The sequence below is a fragment of the Myotis yumanensis genome, unplaced genomic scaffold (assembly GCF_028538775.1).
Source record: "Myotis yumanensis isolate MYYU_CA2020_CCGP unplaced genomic scaffold, mMyoYum1.0.hap1 SCAF_14, whole genome shotgun sequence".
Lineage (NCBI taxonomy): Eukaryota > Metazoa > Chordata > Mammalia > Chiroptera > Vespertilionidae > Myotis > Myotis yumanensis.
The window spans coordinates 26561060-26577251 of record NW_027223765.1 but is presented as its reverse complement, the minus strand read 5'-3'; the positions used below and the strand labels follow the sequence as shown (position 1 = coordinate 26577251).

General features: G+C 46.0%; 2 protein-coding genes and 1 long non-coding RNA gene across 7 annotated transcripts in view; 2 read left to right on the top strand and 1 right to left on the bottom strand.

Annotated features, from left to right (window-relative positions):
• The window catches only part of LOC139022365 (inhibitor of carbonic anhydrase-like), a 31179-nt gene extending 28377 nt beyond the window's left edge, over nucleotides 1–2802 (bottom strand). The window contains exons 1-2 of the mRNA XM_070433430.1: nucleotides 2688–2802; nucleotides 880–1052 (exon numbers count right to left, since the gene is read on the bottom strand). Of these exons, the coding sequence (XP_070289531.1) occupies nucleotides 880–1052; nucleotides 2688–2730 (216 nt within the window). The 5' untranslated portion in view covers nucleotides 2731–2802. The remainder of the gene's footprint in view (nucleotides 1–879; nucleotides 1053–2687) is intronic.
• LOC139022369 (uncharacterized) overlaps nucleotides 1–6098 on the top strand; it is an 82240-nt gene extending 76142 nt beyond the window's left edge. For both annotated transcript variants that reach the window (XR_011473693.1, XR_011473694.1), the window contains exon 5: nucleotides 394–6098. This is a non-coding gene — a long non-coding RNA (uncharacterized lncRNA). The remainder of the gene's footprint in view (nucleotides 1–393) is intronic.
• A 6877-nt stretch (nucleotides 6099–12975) lies between these two features.
• TOPBP1 (DNA topoisomerase II binding protein 1) overlaps nucleotides 12976–16192 on the top strand; it is a 44943-nt gene continuing 41726 nt past the window's right edge. For 3 of the 4 annotated variants that reach the window (XM_070433427.1, XM_070433425.1, XM_070433428.1), the window contains exons 1-3: nucleotides 13013–13193; nucleotides 13752–13842; nucleotides 15792–15926. In XM_070433427.1, coding sequence (XP_070289528.1) covers nucleotides 13759–13842; nucleotides 15792–15926 — 219 coding nt within the window. In that variant the 5' untranslated portion in view covers nucleotides 13013–13193; nucleotides 13752–13758. The other variant, XM_070433426.1, reaches the window with a different exon arrangement.

Below are 16192 nucleotides of genomic sequence, written 5' to 3'. Positions count from 1 at the left end.
CAAAGAACACACCAGTAGTTTGTACCAAATCACTGGTTTCCTGAGTTAATCAAGCTCCATTTGGCTGAGTCTTTCCTCTTCCACCTCATTGCTCCTTATACTATCTGCTTCTTCTGTTCTGTTACCCTGATTCCTCCACAGCAACTCAAACAAGCTCAGCTCTCCCCTGCCTCAGGACCTTTGCACACACTGTGTTCGCTGCCTGGAGTATTATACCCTGGCTCTTCCCTGGGGTCTCAGCTTCATTGTTTCCTCTCAGGGAGATTGTTCCTGACACTCAGTGATCAGTCAGAGCATTCTACCTTTCCCCTTTCTGTACATTTTTCATTGTATATCACACAATTTGAAATTACATGTCTGTTCGTTTGCATGTTTTTCTTCTCTCCTGATTAGACTGTAAGCTCCTCAAGAGTAAGGACCATGTATGTGTCTTTAAATCCACCACTGCAGCCCCACTGCCCAGCACAGCATCTGACACAGGTTCAAATGAGCAGGAACAATGCTGAAGGAGTGAAGAGGATTTTGGAAAACCTAGAAAACAAAGGGGTCAGCTATCATCTGCAATTCTGTCACCATATTTCTCTTCCCCGTGACCATCATTCATCTACTTTCATGATGTATTAAGAACTTCCAAACCATGTTATTTTGATAGCAAACATTCTTATTTTTTCCCTGAGTTCAGAGAACGTAGTGCCTCAAAATAGCCCCCTTTCAGAGCATGATGAATTTTGCTTTAAGACTCCTTAAAGGTAGCCGCTCCTATGTTCATTTCGGAAGTACATCAGCCTCCTATGTGTGAGTACAGAATTGTTCCAGAACGCCAGGAGCAAGAGAAAGTGTGGATTGACTTCCACTCTCCTTTAGGCAGCAATGACTTACCGCAATGGCCTCGATGCACTCAAGGTAGGAGCTTTTCTTCACACACAAAACGACGGGACCAGCCTCAGGGAGGACTTTCTTTATACTCATGCTGAAATTCAAGCACTTCGCGAATTCATGATCCGAGATGGTGCACCATTGCACATTTTTGTCGGGGAAGGCCAGGCACAGCCCTACAGGAGAAAGGACAGAGAGCCCCGTCCCAGTGGGAGAGAGAGCAGCACCCTCTGAAGGGACTTGCAGGCTATATCCCCTCTGTCCTGTCCTGCCCTCCTCCCACTCCTGTCCATGAACAGTGAAGGGTACAGGTCCCACTGCATTCTGAGACTGGGACAAGGGAAGGAGAGGCAGCTCTTGTCTCTGGTTTGTAAACACAGCGCCGATTGGAAAAATGAACTTTTGGTCAGCCCCTGACATTGCCAAGAGAGAAGGTGGAGGAAGAACAAAGAACAGAAGCCCTGTTCAGGAAGAATTTGGGGCAGACCTGGGGACTGAACCATGGATTTCCTGTGGCCATCGGTAGCTGGGCCATAGCTGTACTCTACCTTTCCAGCCTTTCCCCAGCGCCAGGAGCTCACGGTGAGGCCCTGTGTGGCAGACTGGGCCAAGGAGGGCCCACCACAGCACTCCTTGCCTTTCCTGCCTTCTCCCTCCTCTGCCCTGCCCAGACTGCCCCTCCCCTATGTAAGATACCCTACTCCAGAAGTGACTGAAGACAGCCTGAGACCTGACCGAACCAGGGCTGGACAGAAACAACAGTTGCTGAGCCAGCGAGGGCTCTGCACATGCCTGAGTTTATTGACTTTGCACCACCACCTTCCTTGCAGTTACCCAGCCAAGAGCACTGCCCACCCCATAACACAGGAGGGCGCCCCTACATTTATGTGCGGGATTTTTTACCAGTGCTAACTCACCTGTGTCTAGAGCTCTGCCATTAGATACATTATCTCATTCCACTTTCACAGCAACTGTGTACTTACTGTGAAAAAGCAATTCCTACTGAACTAATGAGGACAACAGCTCAGAGAGGTCAAGGGACAGCCTAGAGTCACACAGCACTGAGTGGCAGGAGGATCCCACTGTAGGGTGGTGGTTTTCCCCCCTTCATTCCTCTCCCTCGCTGGTGTGTGGTAGGGATGGGAGGTGTACATTTCAGAGCAGGAAAGATCCTCTGCTTAGACACCTGACAAGTCAAGGCATATCTGACATGTGCCCTTCCCTCTTAATAATAACAGGTGAGCCCTGTGGAAACTCCTCCTCCTCTGTTCCTGTTTCCTTCGCTGTAAACAGGATCAACAGCCTCTAGGCCAGGGGGTCACGAACTGTTTCTGTAATGGGCTGAGTAAATATTTTAAGCTTTGTGGGCCACACAGTCTCTGTGGCAACCGCTTAACTCTGTCCTTGAAGCCTGAAAGCAGCCATGGACAGCACTTACCTGAACGAGTGTGACTGTGTTCTAATAACATTTTATGTATGGACACCGAAATTGGAATTTCATGTAACTAACGTGTCAAAACTATTGTTCTTTTGATTTTCTTTCAGCCATTCAAAGATACAGAAAATATCCTTAGCTCATCCTGGCGGCAGGCAGGATTGGACAGCTAGTCCTAGTTTGTGAGCCCCCAGCCCTAGGCTAAGTTGGTCAGGTGTCTGGGTGCACCTTGGGCAGAAGGCCCTTTGGGTGCTAGGCGGCCTTGGGGCTCCTCAGACCCAGGGGGTTCAGAGTCCCGCTATGGCTGACCCTCGGCCGGTACCGGGTCACAGTCCTGGAGGGCCGGCCCCAACCCCGCCCCCGGTGCGCCACTCACCTAGCGCCCCCGCGCACAGCAGGGTGCAGATGGTGAGTCTCATCCTCACTGCGGAGCGATACCGGAGCAGGCTCCAAGCCGCCTCCGACAGCTCCACCGGTCCTCCGGGTGGGGAGGGTGAGGGATCCGCCTCCTCCGAAGGGATCGCCCTTCCGGGTCACCTTTGCCACACCCCACCTCGCCCCAGAGCAGCCGGGGCCCTCCGTGGGGCTGGAGGACGGCAAATTGTCACCCACTCGCCCCCTGCCCCTAGCCTGCGCCCTCTGCCCAGCGCCCCGAGCAGCAAGGCTGGAGCCCCGGGCGAGGGATACGCGCCCTGGAGGTACGACCGAAGCAACCTGGAGCCCGCTGGACGAGACAAGAGCGACCGGCCCCGGTCCGCTAGATTCCCTAACCTCCGGAGCTCCATCAGCTAAGCAGCTCTTTAATGTTTGAGCACAGACTCCTCAGGATTGGAGGCCAGTCCTCGGTGAAAACTGGGGACCCTTCCCCCAGGAAAGTATGTGCACACAACGTTTTGAACAGTTTTCAGAATCTTCCTCTGAAAGCGTCTCTGCTGCCCCCTCCGGGCCCCTCTTGGAACTCACGCCCCACAAATGACAAGGTCCCTCCAACCTTCTGCTGAAGGCCAAGATCAGATGAAGCTCTGAACCCGGGCAGGGCTGCTGCTACTCACCCCTGCTGCGTGCAGCCCAATCGTCCCGTCTGTGAGCTCTTCCTGGAGGAAGTCTTCGGATTTAAATAACGTTTAAGCAGGTTTTATTGAAGCACAACAAACATACATAAAACTTCACAGATGCTGGCGTACAACTTGAAGAATTGCCACCCTGTGAACACATCCACATACCAGCACCGGTGGCATGAAACAGGACGGGAGCAGAGCAGGGATGGCTCCCCGGTGCCCTCTTTCAGGTCACTTTCCCCCAAAGAGATCCATTATCATAGATTCCAACAACATACACTAATTCCGTGGATTTTTGAATTTTAATGAGGTAGAATCGTACAATACATACGTACAATGTTGTGTCTGACTTCTTACACTCAAGCTTATATTTGTGAACAGTTGTCCTGCATGCATTCTCGGTGTTGCATCTTATTCCATACTGTGTATGTGGCACACTTATCTTTCCTGCTGATGGTGGTAGTGTCTAGTTTGGGCTCTCATGAAGTGAGCGCGGCTATGAGCCTTCTAGTACATGTCTTTTAGTGCATATAGGGATGCATTTCTGCAGGGTCTTTCCTCAGGAGAGTAATTGCTTGGTCGTAATGTAGACATATATTCAACTTAAATAGAGATTGTCTAACAGTTTTCCAAAGTAGTTGAACCAATTTGCAATCCCAACTTAAGATATGGGAATTTGATTGCTCCACCTTTTTGCTGTTTGGTAGGAATTTTGGAGGTCTTGTGTTATAATTTTGAATTTCTCTGGTGACGAATGAGGATGACTATCAATTTGTATGGTTATTGGCCATTTAGCCCTCTCGTGTAAAGGGTTGGTTCAAGTCTTTTGCCCTGAATACATTTTATTTTATTTTATTTTTTTAATATATTTTTATTAATTTTTTACAGAGAGGAAGGGAGAGAGATAGAGAGTTAGAAACATCGATGAGAGAGAAACATCGACCAGCTGCCTCCTGCACACTCCCCACTGGGGATGTGCCCGCAACCCAGGTACATGCTCTTGACCGGAATCGAACCCGGGACCCCTCAGTCCGCAGGCCGACGCTCTATCCACTGAGCCAAACCGGTCTCGGCCCTGAATACATTTTAAATAGAGTTTCTAGAGATCCACATCAGCTCCACATCAGCTCCACATCAGATCCACATCAGCTCCTCATCAGCTCCTCATCAGCTCTTCAGCAGACCCTCGGTCAGATCCTATCCAGAACCTAGCCAGAGAACATGGCAAAAGATCCTGGACAGAACCTGGCTACAGAACTTCACTGGAGAACCTAGACAGAACATGGCAGGAGAACCTGGAAAGAACCTGGCTGGAGAACCTTGCTACAGAACCTGGTGACTGAACCTGGCTGGAGCATCTGGAGAACCTAGCAAGAGAACATGGCTACAGAACATGGCAGGAGACCCTGTCAAGAGAACCCGACTATGATGATCAACTGAATGCAGCCTCCGTGTCATTCCTTCTTCGCTGACTCCGTCCACACCTTTGGGGACCCCTGGACCTGCTGGGGCTGGACCCCAGCAACCTATGACCCTTCCTTAGTTGTGTTTTTCATTATTTTTTGCTTTATTGATTAAGTATTACATATGTGTCCTTATCCCCCCTTTGCCCCCCCTCATGCCCTCACCCCCCCTAATGTCTGTGTCCATTGGTTGGGCTTGTATGCATGCATACAAGTCCTTCGGTTGGTCTCTTCCCCTTACCTCCACCCTCCCCTACCTTCCCTCTGAGGTTTGACGGTCTGATCAATGCTTCTCTGTCTCTGGATCTGTTTTCATTCATCAGTTTATGTTGTTCATTATATTCCATGAATGAGTGAAATCATGTGATATTTGTCTTTCTCTGACTGGCTTGTTTTGCTTGGCATAATGCTCTCCAGTTCCATCCCTGCTGTTGATGTCTACCTTCCTTTGATTGCAGTGTATAAATATAGACATAACCCGCCATTCTCCAGAGCATTATCTCAATCTGTTGAGGTTCTGTTTCCCGGCAATTGTCAACAGTTTGGCTCAAATAAACTCACAAAAATTCTTTAAAAAAAAAAAAAAAAAAAAAAAAAAAAAATAGAGTTTCTATTCAGTTAGTTTTGGAACTGGTAATGGCATAATTCAAACTTTATCCAAGACTTTATCTAATAAAGCATCCTCAGAATTGGGCCTTCAGAATATAAGTTATAATTAAATTTAAACAGTCTATCTTATTACTTTAACCCACAAAAAAAATCTTTATTCTACATCCTCTTCTTGTGTGCAAAGGGTGAATCTTTGCTAGTAAATGTTGTTTGTTTCAGACCCTACCAAGACATGAAAAGTTAATCCCTCCAGCAGAAACTAACCCTGCCTTCCACTGAGGGTAGAGATAGTCCCGAGGGAGTCAGAAGAGATGGTAAATCACAGAAGTCACAAGGTCAAGGGCAGACTTGAACAATCTAATGGAAAGATTATCACCATCCCTCCCCCTCCCCCCCTACAGCCAACTGAGTTAAGTGTCCAATTCCAGAATGTGCATTGTCCCCCTCTGTGTGCCAGGTGACTAGGGTAGGATGGAGGGAGGAGGGGACCTCTCACAGCTGGTTAGTTTCTAAGGTGACCCTTTGGGCTTCAGAGTGAGACCAGCTGGAGCCCACTGAGAAAGGCACAGCAGCCTGTTGCACAGGGTCCATGGTGTGCATAGAGCAGGGGTCCTCAAACTTTTTAAACAGAGGGCCAGTTCACTGTCCCTCAGACCGTTGGAGGGCCGGACTATAGTTTAAAAAAAAACTATGAACAAATTCCTATGCACACTGCACATACCTTATTTTGAAGTAAAAAAACAAAACGGGAACAAATACAATATTTGTATTTGCATGTGGCCTGTGGCCGGAGTTTGAGGACCCCTGGCATAGAGGCTGGCAGGGTCCCTGCTGACCATAGCCCCTCTGCTCTTGAGCTGGAAATAGCTAGCATATTTCTGGTCAGGGATTCAAGCAATCTCTACACCAGCAATCCATGTTGAACATAATCACAAAAGAAAGGATGAATGAGTCTTCCCCTTGGTGAGACACTCATCAAGAGATCCCTGGCATGTGATTTGCCCCAGAGGCTGCTAAGGGGTAAACCCTTACTCTGGGCCAGCTGTGCTGATAACACACAAGTCCTCGTAACCACCTGCTGCCCCCCCCCCCCCCAATAGAAGGGGCACCTCCCCTAGGGGCAGAGATGCCAAGCTGGGTCTCTCAGCTACTTCTCCTTCTTTCACCCAAGGAATCCTTTGACCTTTAGCATTTTTGAAAATGAGAATAGCAGTCCCTTCCTCTTTTTAATTTAGAGGAAAAGAAATTTATATAGTTTTAATACAAACTTTTTATTCAATTATACAGATAAGTATACAGCCTATGGTTTGACACAATAGGAACACACCCATGTAACCAGTACTCAGATAAAGAAAGAGAATATTACCAGGAGCCCGGAAGCCCCTTCATCCCTCTTATAATCACTGATGATCAAAAGTAATAATTATTCTGATATCTAACACCATAGATGAAGGGGTAGATCTATTTACTGGTATATTATGTGTTTTTCTATTAGTTTTTGGATGCATAGTTCTCTTGGCATGCCTTTTAATTTTTGCTTGAACAAGTAATTGGACATTGTGTATAAAGTTTTTTTTAGAGGTGTCGGATGATCTGCTATCATTTCCAAAGTGCATTCATCCTTTTATTTTGCTAAAAAGATAGAGTGGGGACTGATCACTTTGATCCAATCGGGGTTATGCTGCATCGAGGCTAAGTTGCAGTTTGGGTAAGCTCCCGTGCCTTCCCACTGAAAGCCTGGTGTGGTACACAGAATAATGGCCCCCCAAAGATGTCCATGTCCTCACCCCACAAACTGTGAATATGTTAAGTCACATGGCAAAAAGGGGTTAAGGTTGCAGACGGAAACACAGTTACTAACCAGGTGACTTTTATCCTGGATTATCTGGGTGGGCCAATGTAAATCACACGGGTCTTTCAAATGTAGAGGGAAGCAAAAGAGTTAGTGTGTGAGTGATGCAGTGTAAGCAAGACTCTGCCGTTTCTGGCTTTGAAGATGAAAGGGAGGGAGGCCATGAGCCAAAAGATGGGAGCAAAAGCAAGAAAATGGGACCTCCTGTCAAACCTTCAGACAGGCGCACAGCTCGGATAACACCTTCAACTGTTCCCAGTGAGAACCCTTTCAGACTTCTGACCTACAGAGCTGAGATAGTAAATTGTGTTGTTTTGAGGCAGTAAGTTTGTGGTAATTGTTACAGCAGCTGTAGGAACTAATGCACCTAGTGTAGTCACTGGGATCCCTCTAGGGTAGCGGTTCTCAACCTTCCTAATGCCTCGACCCTTTAATACAGTTCCTCATGTTGTGGTGACCCCCAACCATAAAATTATTTTCGTTGCTACTTCATAACTGTAATTTTGCTACTGTTATGAATCGTAATGTAAATACCTGATATGCAGGATGTATTTTCATTGTTACAAATTGAACATAATTAAAGCATAGTGATTAATCACAGAAACAATATGTAATTATATATGTGTTTTCCGATGGTCTTAGGCAACCCCTGTGAAAGGGTCGTTCGACCCCAAAGGGGTCGGGACCCACAGGTTGAGAACCGCTGCTCTAGGGTGTAGAATTTTCCTTTTTGTCTCTCATTCCAGGGAGCTTGGAGTTGTGCCAAATACCTTAAGGGAACACTGGTCATTCGTCAGGCTTAGTTCACTGCACCTCCCTTCTGATGGCAGTCATGCCTCTGCTTCCACTTTCCCAGCCCTGGGACTGCCATGAGCTCTGCTAGCAGTGGGCCTCTTCCAGACCCCTCTTCCCTTGCGCCCAGAAGTGGCAAATGCCCCCAGGAAAATGTGGTTGCAGAATGTCATCTCACCTCTGTGTTACCTCCCCTTTTCCAGAAACTTGGCACCTTTAGTCTCTAATGCTCTCATGCACATGTTTCCTAGTGCTTGAGCCACATCTAGTTGTCCTCGACAGGGCACAAATTCCTGCACACGCTACGTCATCATGACAGATTAAGAATTAGTTACTAATTCTTAATCTTTATCATTTAAGACTAGTATATTATTTCTGAGTGAATGAATTTTATAGGTTATTGTGCTCATTTACAAGTGCTCTAGCTCTTACTTCATCTATTCATCCCTTTGAAAGGAAATAGGTGGTATGAGGGCAGAGACCACGTTTTTCTTGTTCAGTATGCTAATCCTAGATTGGAAAATAGGGTCTGCTATAATATAGGGCTCCAAAACACACACAAATAAATGAATAAATAAACATAATGATTGTCTCAAAAGTGGGTTGAGCAATCTTCTTTGCAGATCTGCTGATAAAAACCAAACTTCAGAGGTGAACATGCCTCCTAAGGTTAATCATCTATCTAAAGCTAACACAGCTGAAATCCAAGGTGCCCTCTGACCTCAGGATGGAGCAAACTCCAAAAGTTTCCTATGTACAGGGACAAAGTCATGGTGCAAAGGAAGGACATCCAGAGTGCTAGAGCCATCTCTGTTGCTTTGACACAGCCTCTCACAGTAGCAGAGCAGAAGGTTAGATGTGCTACAGTTCTCACCTCTGCCCATATGGATATGTGCAGAGTTGCCAGGGAGCCCTGGAAGAGCTGTTTCCCTGCAACAGTAGCCACTCCACAGTTTTCCCTCGAACTGATTTTCAAGCCTGATTGCTGTCCTTGGCCCCACACCGCTCTCTCATTCCATGCTGCTTACCTGGCTTGGGTGCAAAGGACCATACTCTTAACTAGATCCTCTACATGGATGGGTTGCAATGGCCATTTAAAACCTCTCTCAGGTATATCTCATTTTTAGGGCCTAGATGCAGTCAGCTTTTCCAACCTTGCAAAACCTCACATTTGTAGATTGCTAAATTCTCTTTTGTTTTGGCTTGCAAACAAACCAATTCTACCCGGAGCTTGTTGTCTTTCTTATAATACCTAATTATATGCAGCCAGTACCAACATGTGCTGTTAACATTCTATTTTACCCGCTTCCCTCCACCTCAGCAGACTCAGTAGGTTTGTTTTACTTTCCACGTTACTGAAGACAACAGTTTAAATGTTTTGCCACAGCAAAGACTATTTAAGATTACTAGTCTCCTTTTAAATTATAAATTCTTTACTTATACAAATTCATTCATTTATAGCACTGAAAAACAAATATAAAACCCTCAAAAATCTATTTTTAGTTTATTTTTTAATTTTGAGAAATCTTATCTATGTAGCAAAATGTAACAAGAAATACTCATACTCCCACCACCTCTATTTTAAAAATAACAGTTTTGCCATATTTGTTTCCTGTGTTTTTCCATTCTACAAATAGATAAATATAAAGTCCCCTTTAATCTTACTGCAAGCAGGGTCTGGAGTGTCTGGTTCTAGGTGAAGAAGTGCCAAAGTAATAGGGAGGTGGCCCTGAATGCCAGGGAGGTGAGGGGAAAGTTAATCCCTGAACTCCTTCTTCTGAGAGTTACATGGGGGTGCATCACAGCTATTCCCCATTTTCAGGAAATCTTCATTAACCGCAACTCCCATAACCATTTTCACCCTTTGCTAAGGGATAGCTGTTCAAGCAAACTTTAATGTGCATCACAATCACCTGGAGGACCTGTGCCAACACAGAATGCTGGCACCTGCCCTCAGAGTTCCTAACTCTGCAGGCCTGAGGTCAGGCCCAAGAATTTTGATTTCCAACACATTCCTAGGTGAGGCTGAGGCATCTGTTCCAGGTACTACACTAGATGGAGACCACTGCTCTAGCTAATGCCTCTCTGCCCATGTGGAGACACAGATGGGAGAACTTGTCACTTGCAAGGTTGACTCCCCTCCTATTCAAATTCAGCTGGCTAAAAGCTAAGAGCGCTTTCGTTGTCCTCCTCATCTTCATTAGCAGCAAGGCCCCAGTGCAGACCTTCCTGCAGAGATGGGCAGGCAGCATGTGACAAGGAGCAGTGTGGTTGGTCAGGAGGGGCCCAGGGTTTCCAGTCAGGCCACCTCTTCTCCAGCCCGGGTACACCCGTTTCCTGGCTGTGTGGCCCTGGTCAAGTGACACAGTCACTGAGCCTCACTTTCCCCGTCTACATACTATGGGACAGTGATGCCCACATACCAGAGCAACAGTTCTCAACCTGTGGGTCGCGACCCCTTTGGGGGTCGAACATATATAATTACATATTGTTTTTGTGATTAATCACTATGCTTTAATTATGTTCAATTTGTAACAATGAAAATACATCCTGCATATCAGATATTTACATTACGATTCATAACAGTAGCAAAATTACAGTTATGAAGTAGCAACGAAAATAATTTTATGGTTGGGGGTCACCACAATATGAGGAACTGTATTAAAGGGTCGCGGCATTAGGAAGGTTGAGAACCATAGTACTAGAGGATTGCTGAGAAAAGTAAACAGAAATAGTGCAAGCAGGAGTCCTTTATGGATACTACTAGTAAAGTACCCTATGAATAGTCATTATTGTTACAGCTTCATGACAGATTTGTTCCCTAACAATTAACTGTAGCATCCTTTTTTGTTTTTTTTAAACTCTGACAACTTTATTTTTAAGGCTTTCCTCGCCCTGTCCGCAACAACAACACCAGGTCTTTACATTGAGCCCTAATGTTACTGATTCTGACTCACTTGGCTTGGGTATATTCACATACTTAGGCCCAAGCTGCTCATTGCTATCTTTAGTTGCTAAAAAGAAAAACAATCAAGGAACATGGTATTAAACTCTCACATTACTCAATCCAAAATCATGAGCTTTTCAATCTCAAGCTTAAAATAAGAAACACTATCTAAGCGGTCTGCCATTCGAACAGACTTGTTCATCATGAACACGCCAAGATTTTGCTGTCCCGTTTTACCTCCTTTCCCCCAGTCTTCGCCATTTGAACTTTAGTTTCCATCCCAGATCTCCCCTAGACTCAGGGAGTTACAGAGAAAGGTGATATGCTCATTGAAGGGAGAAAGAGGGGAGAGGGCCATTGGCAATCTTGGCAAAGACTTCTTTGCACTTGCTGTGCAATCTAGTCATCCAGACATCTTTCTTCCCTCCAGCCCTCTTGGCTGTGGTAAGCAGTGATTATATTCTTGTTAAATTGTAGGGAAAAGAGCCCTGTCCATGGGCTCTGGAGTCTGTGGATATAAGAACCCACAAACCTGTAGAGAATTTTTGTAAAAATTTATTGCCAAACAGGATACACCTGGAGGCAAGATTTCAATAGACTGAGATACATGCTTTGGAGACTAGAGGCTAACAGTTTGCAGTTGCTTTTAGGCATTTGAGATTGGATGTGAGGAAGATTGCTTGAAGGTGGGAGAAAGCAAGGCCCCAGCCAAATTACAGGATAGTTAAGATTCACACTTTATAAGGAGGGCTCTGAAAGGGTGGGCACTACTGGGAGGAGGAGACTGAAGGGGGCCGTTTCAAAGGTGTGTTAACCTTGATGCGCAGAAACGATGGACAGGGCTTCCTTAAGGTAAAGATAAGTCTTTTACTAAAGTTCTATGCCTGGGGCTTGACTACCCATCATACCTGCCCAGGTAGGAATTTATGATTAGATCACTCTGTGAGGTTACTTTCCATAGAACCCCTATTTTCATCCACAAGTCAGGACTGAAAGACAAGCACCATATGACTTCACTCATATGTGGAATTTAATGAACTGAACTAACAAGCAAAATAGAGACAGACTCATGGATAGCAGGCAGTCAGGGCTGGTGGTGGGGGTGGTAGAGGGTAGTGGAGGGATTCAACAGACAATTAAATGGACACGGACAACAGTGGTGATTGGGGGTGGGGGTGGATGGGGGTGGAAGCATAGGGGGGATAAATGGTGATGGAAAATAAAAGAAATGCAGAAAGATAAAAAGACTTGGCTTACATCTGAACCCTACCACTTAACTGTGACCTCGGACACATCACCTAACTTATCTAAGCCTCAGCTTTTACATCTGTGAAATGAAAATACCACTGTTTGCCTCGTAGAGTTGTTTTGGGTGGTGATAGATGGTTTCTCACGCACTGCCTGGCCCACGGCAGGTATAAAATATTTACCGAGCCGGGGCTGGTTTGCCTCAGTGGATAGAGCTGGGCCTAGGGACTGCAGGGTCCTGGGTTCGATTCTGGTCAAGGGCACATGCCCAGGTTGCAGGTTGGATCCCCAATGGGGGGCGTGCAGGAGGCAGCCAGTCCATCATTCTTTCTCATCATTGATGTTTCTCCCTCTCCCTCTCCGAAATCAATAAAAATACATTTTAAAAATAAATATATACCGCGGAGTCGCTCTTTCCCCTGGCTTTAAGCTTTACATTTCCTTGTTTTAGGACCTCCCCTAAGGTACTTCGGTCCAGCAGCCCCGTCCGGAGCTGCGGCCCTTCGGCGCCTTAATCCCCCGCGGCCCCACCGCCTGAGCCGAGGGTGCTGGGCCGACTCCCGCCGGGGCCAGGTCCGCCCTCCGAAGCCCCAGGGCACCCGGCCCCAGTCCCCCTGAACCCCAAAGCCGGCCGTTACACGCATCTCTCCCGCTGCCCGTCACCCCGGTGGACGACTCCACCCCTTCCCGCAGCTGCAGGTGATGTCACTTCCGCCGGAAAAGGTGAGCGCGTCCGCGCGGTTGGCGCGAAAGTCGGTTCGGGGCTTCGGCAACTTCCGGGTCCCGCGTCTGCCTGGGGAGGGGGCGCCGCGGGTGCGGCGGGTGTGGCCGGGCTGGCGCCCGACCCCAGCCGCTCTCCCGCTGGCTGCGCGCGCCCCCACACGCTGCCCCCAAACCCCCGAGCTCCACGGAGGTGAGTGAGGCGCGGAGAGGGGACCCCGCTCCTTCCCCGCCGCAGTTGGGGGGTCCCGCCGCCGCCTCTGGCCTTGGCGGCGCCTGTAACCGACGGGGAGGGGCGGCTGCGGCTGGGCCGGGAGCCGGGCCTTCCCCGAGGGGCCGGGGAGGCAGCGCCTTGCTCCCCGGCTGCACGTTTACATTAAAGCCCAGGTGCGGGTGGGCGAACAGGCCGCGAGGGCCGAGGGTTACCTGCCGGGACGGATTCGTCCTGAATGCAATGGATCGTTCATTGGTTTAGGCCCTAAACTTTAGGGGACTTAGAGCCCCGATAGTGAAGGCCCTTAACGTATTCAGCTCCGGGACCTTGAGTTGGTCCTCTGACTTGCAGGTTATCTTTTTCTTTGCCTACATTCCTGGGTTTCTTACAAACAAAGTGGATGAATTCACGGGCGAGGAGGCCAAAATGCCTATCCTTAGGCATTCTTGTCTGCGCAGAAAAAAATAGGTCCCTTAAGCAGATAGAGTGATGCATAATGTGGTTTTGTTCTTGTTAATGGTTCTCTTATTTTGACAGTTCAAAAATGTCCAAAAATGACAAAGAACCGTTTTTTGTGAAGTTTTTAAAGTCTCCAGACAATTCCGAATGCTTTCTTAAAGCTCTTGAGGTAAGAACAGTTGAAAACATCTTGTTTGATGCTTTATTTTCTTGGTTTTAGAGTTTTTGATTTATTGGACTTTCATATCTCAGTTATTTTATTTTCATAAATACATAGTTTTTACTGTAGTCTCCATTAACATAGATATCTCATTGCTAGATATTTTTAATTAATGTGAGTATATCATTATATTTGTTGGGAGGCTTTAAATCTGAGATTTCTGTTAAAAGTGACACACCTGCTGTTCTTGGAAATTAAGTTGCTTTCTTTTGTCTACTAAGCAGAATAGACCTTTGTGTGTTGAAAAATTCTGAGTCAGCCCTGTACTGGTTACAGTTATTATTTGGTTGGTAGGTTGTTAAGTGTTTCATTATGTACAGCATGATATGGGAGGACCTGGGGCAGGGTGGAGCCTTGCTGCTCTCAGACCCCAGCAGCAGCAGCATAGCTTGAGAGTTTGTTATAAAAGCAGAACTTGGGCCCCAACTCGGACTTACCTTTTAACAAGATCCTCAGTGTGATTTCTGTGTACATTAAAGTTTAAGAAGCTCTGTTGTAGCAGGGTTTTCCTTAAAGTTCACTCCTTCAGCAAATAAATATTGTGTGCCTGATCAGCACCGCTCTAGCACATGGGATACATCTGTGATCAGAGCAGAAGATTCCTACTTTCTTAGAGTTTACTTTCTATTCTAGCAGGAGGAAGTAGACATTAATCAGACATGATAAATGACTAAACTATATAGTATGTTACAGTGTGCTAAGTGTTAAGGGAAGAGAAAAGAGCAAGACAGGTTACGGGGTCTGGAAGGTTGTAATTTTAAATAGTGTGATTGGGGTATCCTTTATGGAAAAGACGATATTTGAATTTGCTTGAAGGAGGTGAGATAGTTAGCCCCGTGGCTATCTGGTGAAGAAGGTTTTTGGGCAGAGGGAAAACAGACAGGCCTCTGGGAAAGTGCGTGAAGTGTCTATCCAACATTAGTGTGGCTGTAGTATGATGAGCAAGAGATGGAGGGAAGGATATTAAGGGATGCTTCAGAAAGGAGGATTAAGAGGACATGTAGGACCTTGTGGGCCATTGTAAGGACTTTGGCTTTTTCTTTCAGTGAGATGGAGAGCCGTTGGAAGGTTTTAATCAGGACAGTGGCATGATCTGACTTACTCATCTGAAAGGATCATTTTAAGTATTTATTTAACATAAGGACTTCAAATTTTGTTCAGAAAATATTTGAGTGCTTACCTAGGTGCCAGGATATGGTGGCAAACAGGATCGTGAAACTTTGTTTTAAGGGAGAGAGACAACTATATATGACTACAGAATATCAGTGTTATGTCTTCATAACATAGACTGGGGGGAAAGGATATTTTAGAAATCGTGATCAGGAAAGGCATCTCAGAGGAGGTGACATTTGAAGTGAGGCACCAAGTCTGGTGAAGACCTGGGAGAATATTCCAGGCAGTGGGAGCAAGAGCAAAGCCTCTAAATGAGGTCATGCTTAACTTGTTCCAGTGGTAGCAAGAAAGCTGGAGTGGCTAGAGAAAAAGTAAGGCCGGCGAGAGGTAGAAGGTAAGGGCAGGGAGACAGGCAAGGGCTGGACGCCTTGGTCTTGTAGGCCATCCTAAGAAGTCTTATGCTATAATTATGCTATTCTGGGTGTGCTTGGAAGTCTTATGCTATTCTGGCTGTGCTTGGAAGACATTGAAGTTTTTGAGCAGAGAGTAACATAGTGTGATTTATATTGTTAAAAAGATTCCTTGCTGTTGTATGGAGAAGAGATTTAGGGCAAGGAAGGGAGAAGAAAACACTTTAGAGACTTCTGCAGAGGTCTAGGTGAGAGGTGATGGAAGAGTCCAACAGGGAAAAGGCTGGACTTGAGATGGATTTTGAATATAGAGTTCGTAGGACTTAAATAAGAAGGGACAATTTCAGTTGCAATCTTATTTCATTTTTATTTCAGTCAATAAAAGAGTTCCAGTCCGAAGAATATCTTCAGATTATTACAGAAGAAGAGGCATTGAAGATAAAGGAGAATGATAGATCACTTTATATCTGTGACCCTTTTAGTGGTGTTGTCTTCGATCACCTCAAAAAGGTTTGCTGACTTATAATGTGTTCCTGCAGTAGTGTGTTTTTTGGTTTGTTTTTGCCTCAGTGGACAAATGATTTATTGATCATGAAGTATTATGCAAATTATGAATACAAAGAAATTTTTTGGTTTGGGGAGTCTGGAATATTTTTAAAGGCTAATTATGTTATAATAAGCTTTTGTTAATATGTAATTTTTTATAGTATTTCAGGGGATTTAACTTCACTTAGTATAAGGGAACCCTATAGTAATGAAGCATTTTATTTTTTAAA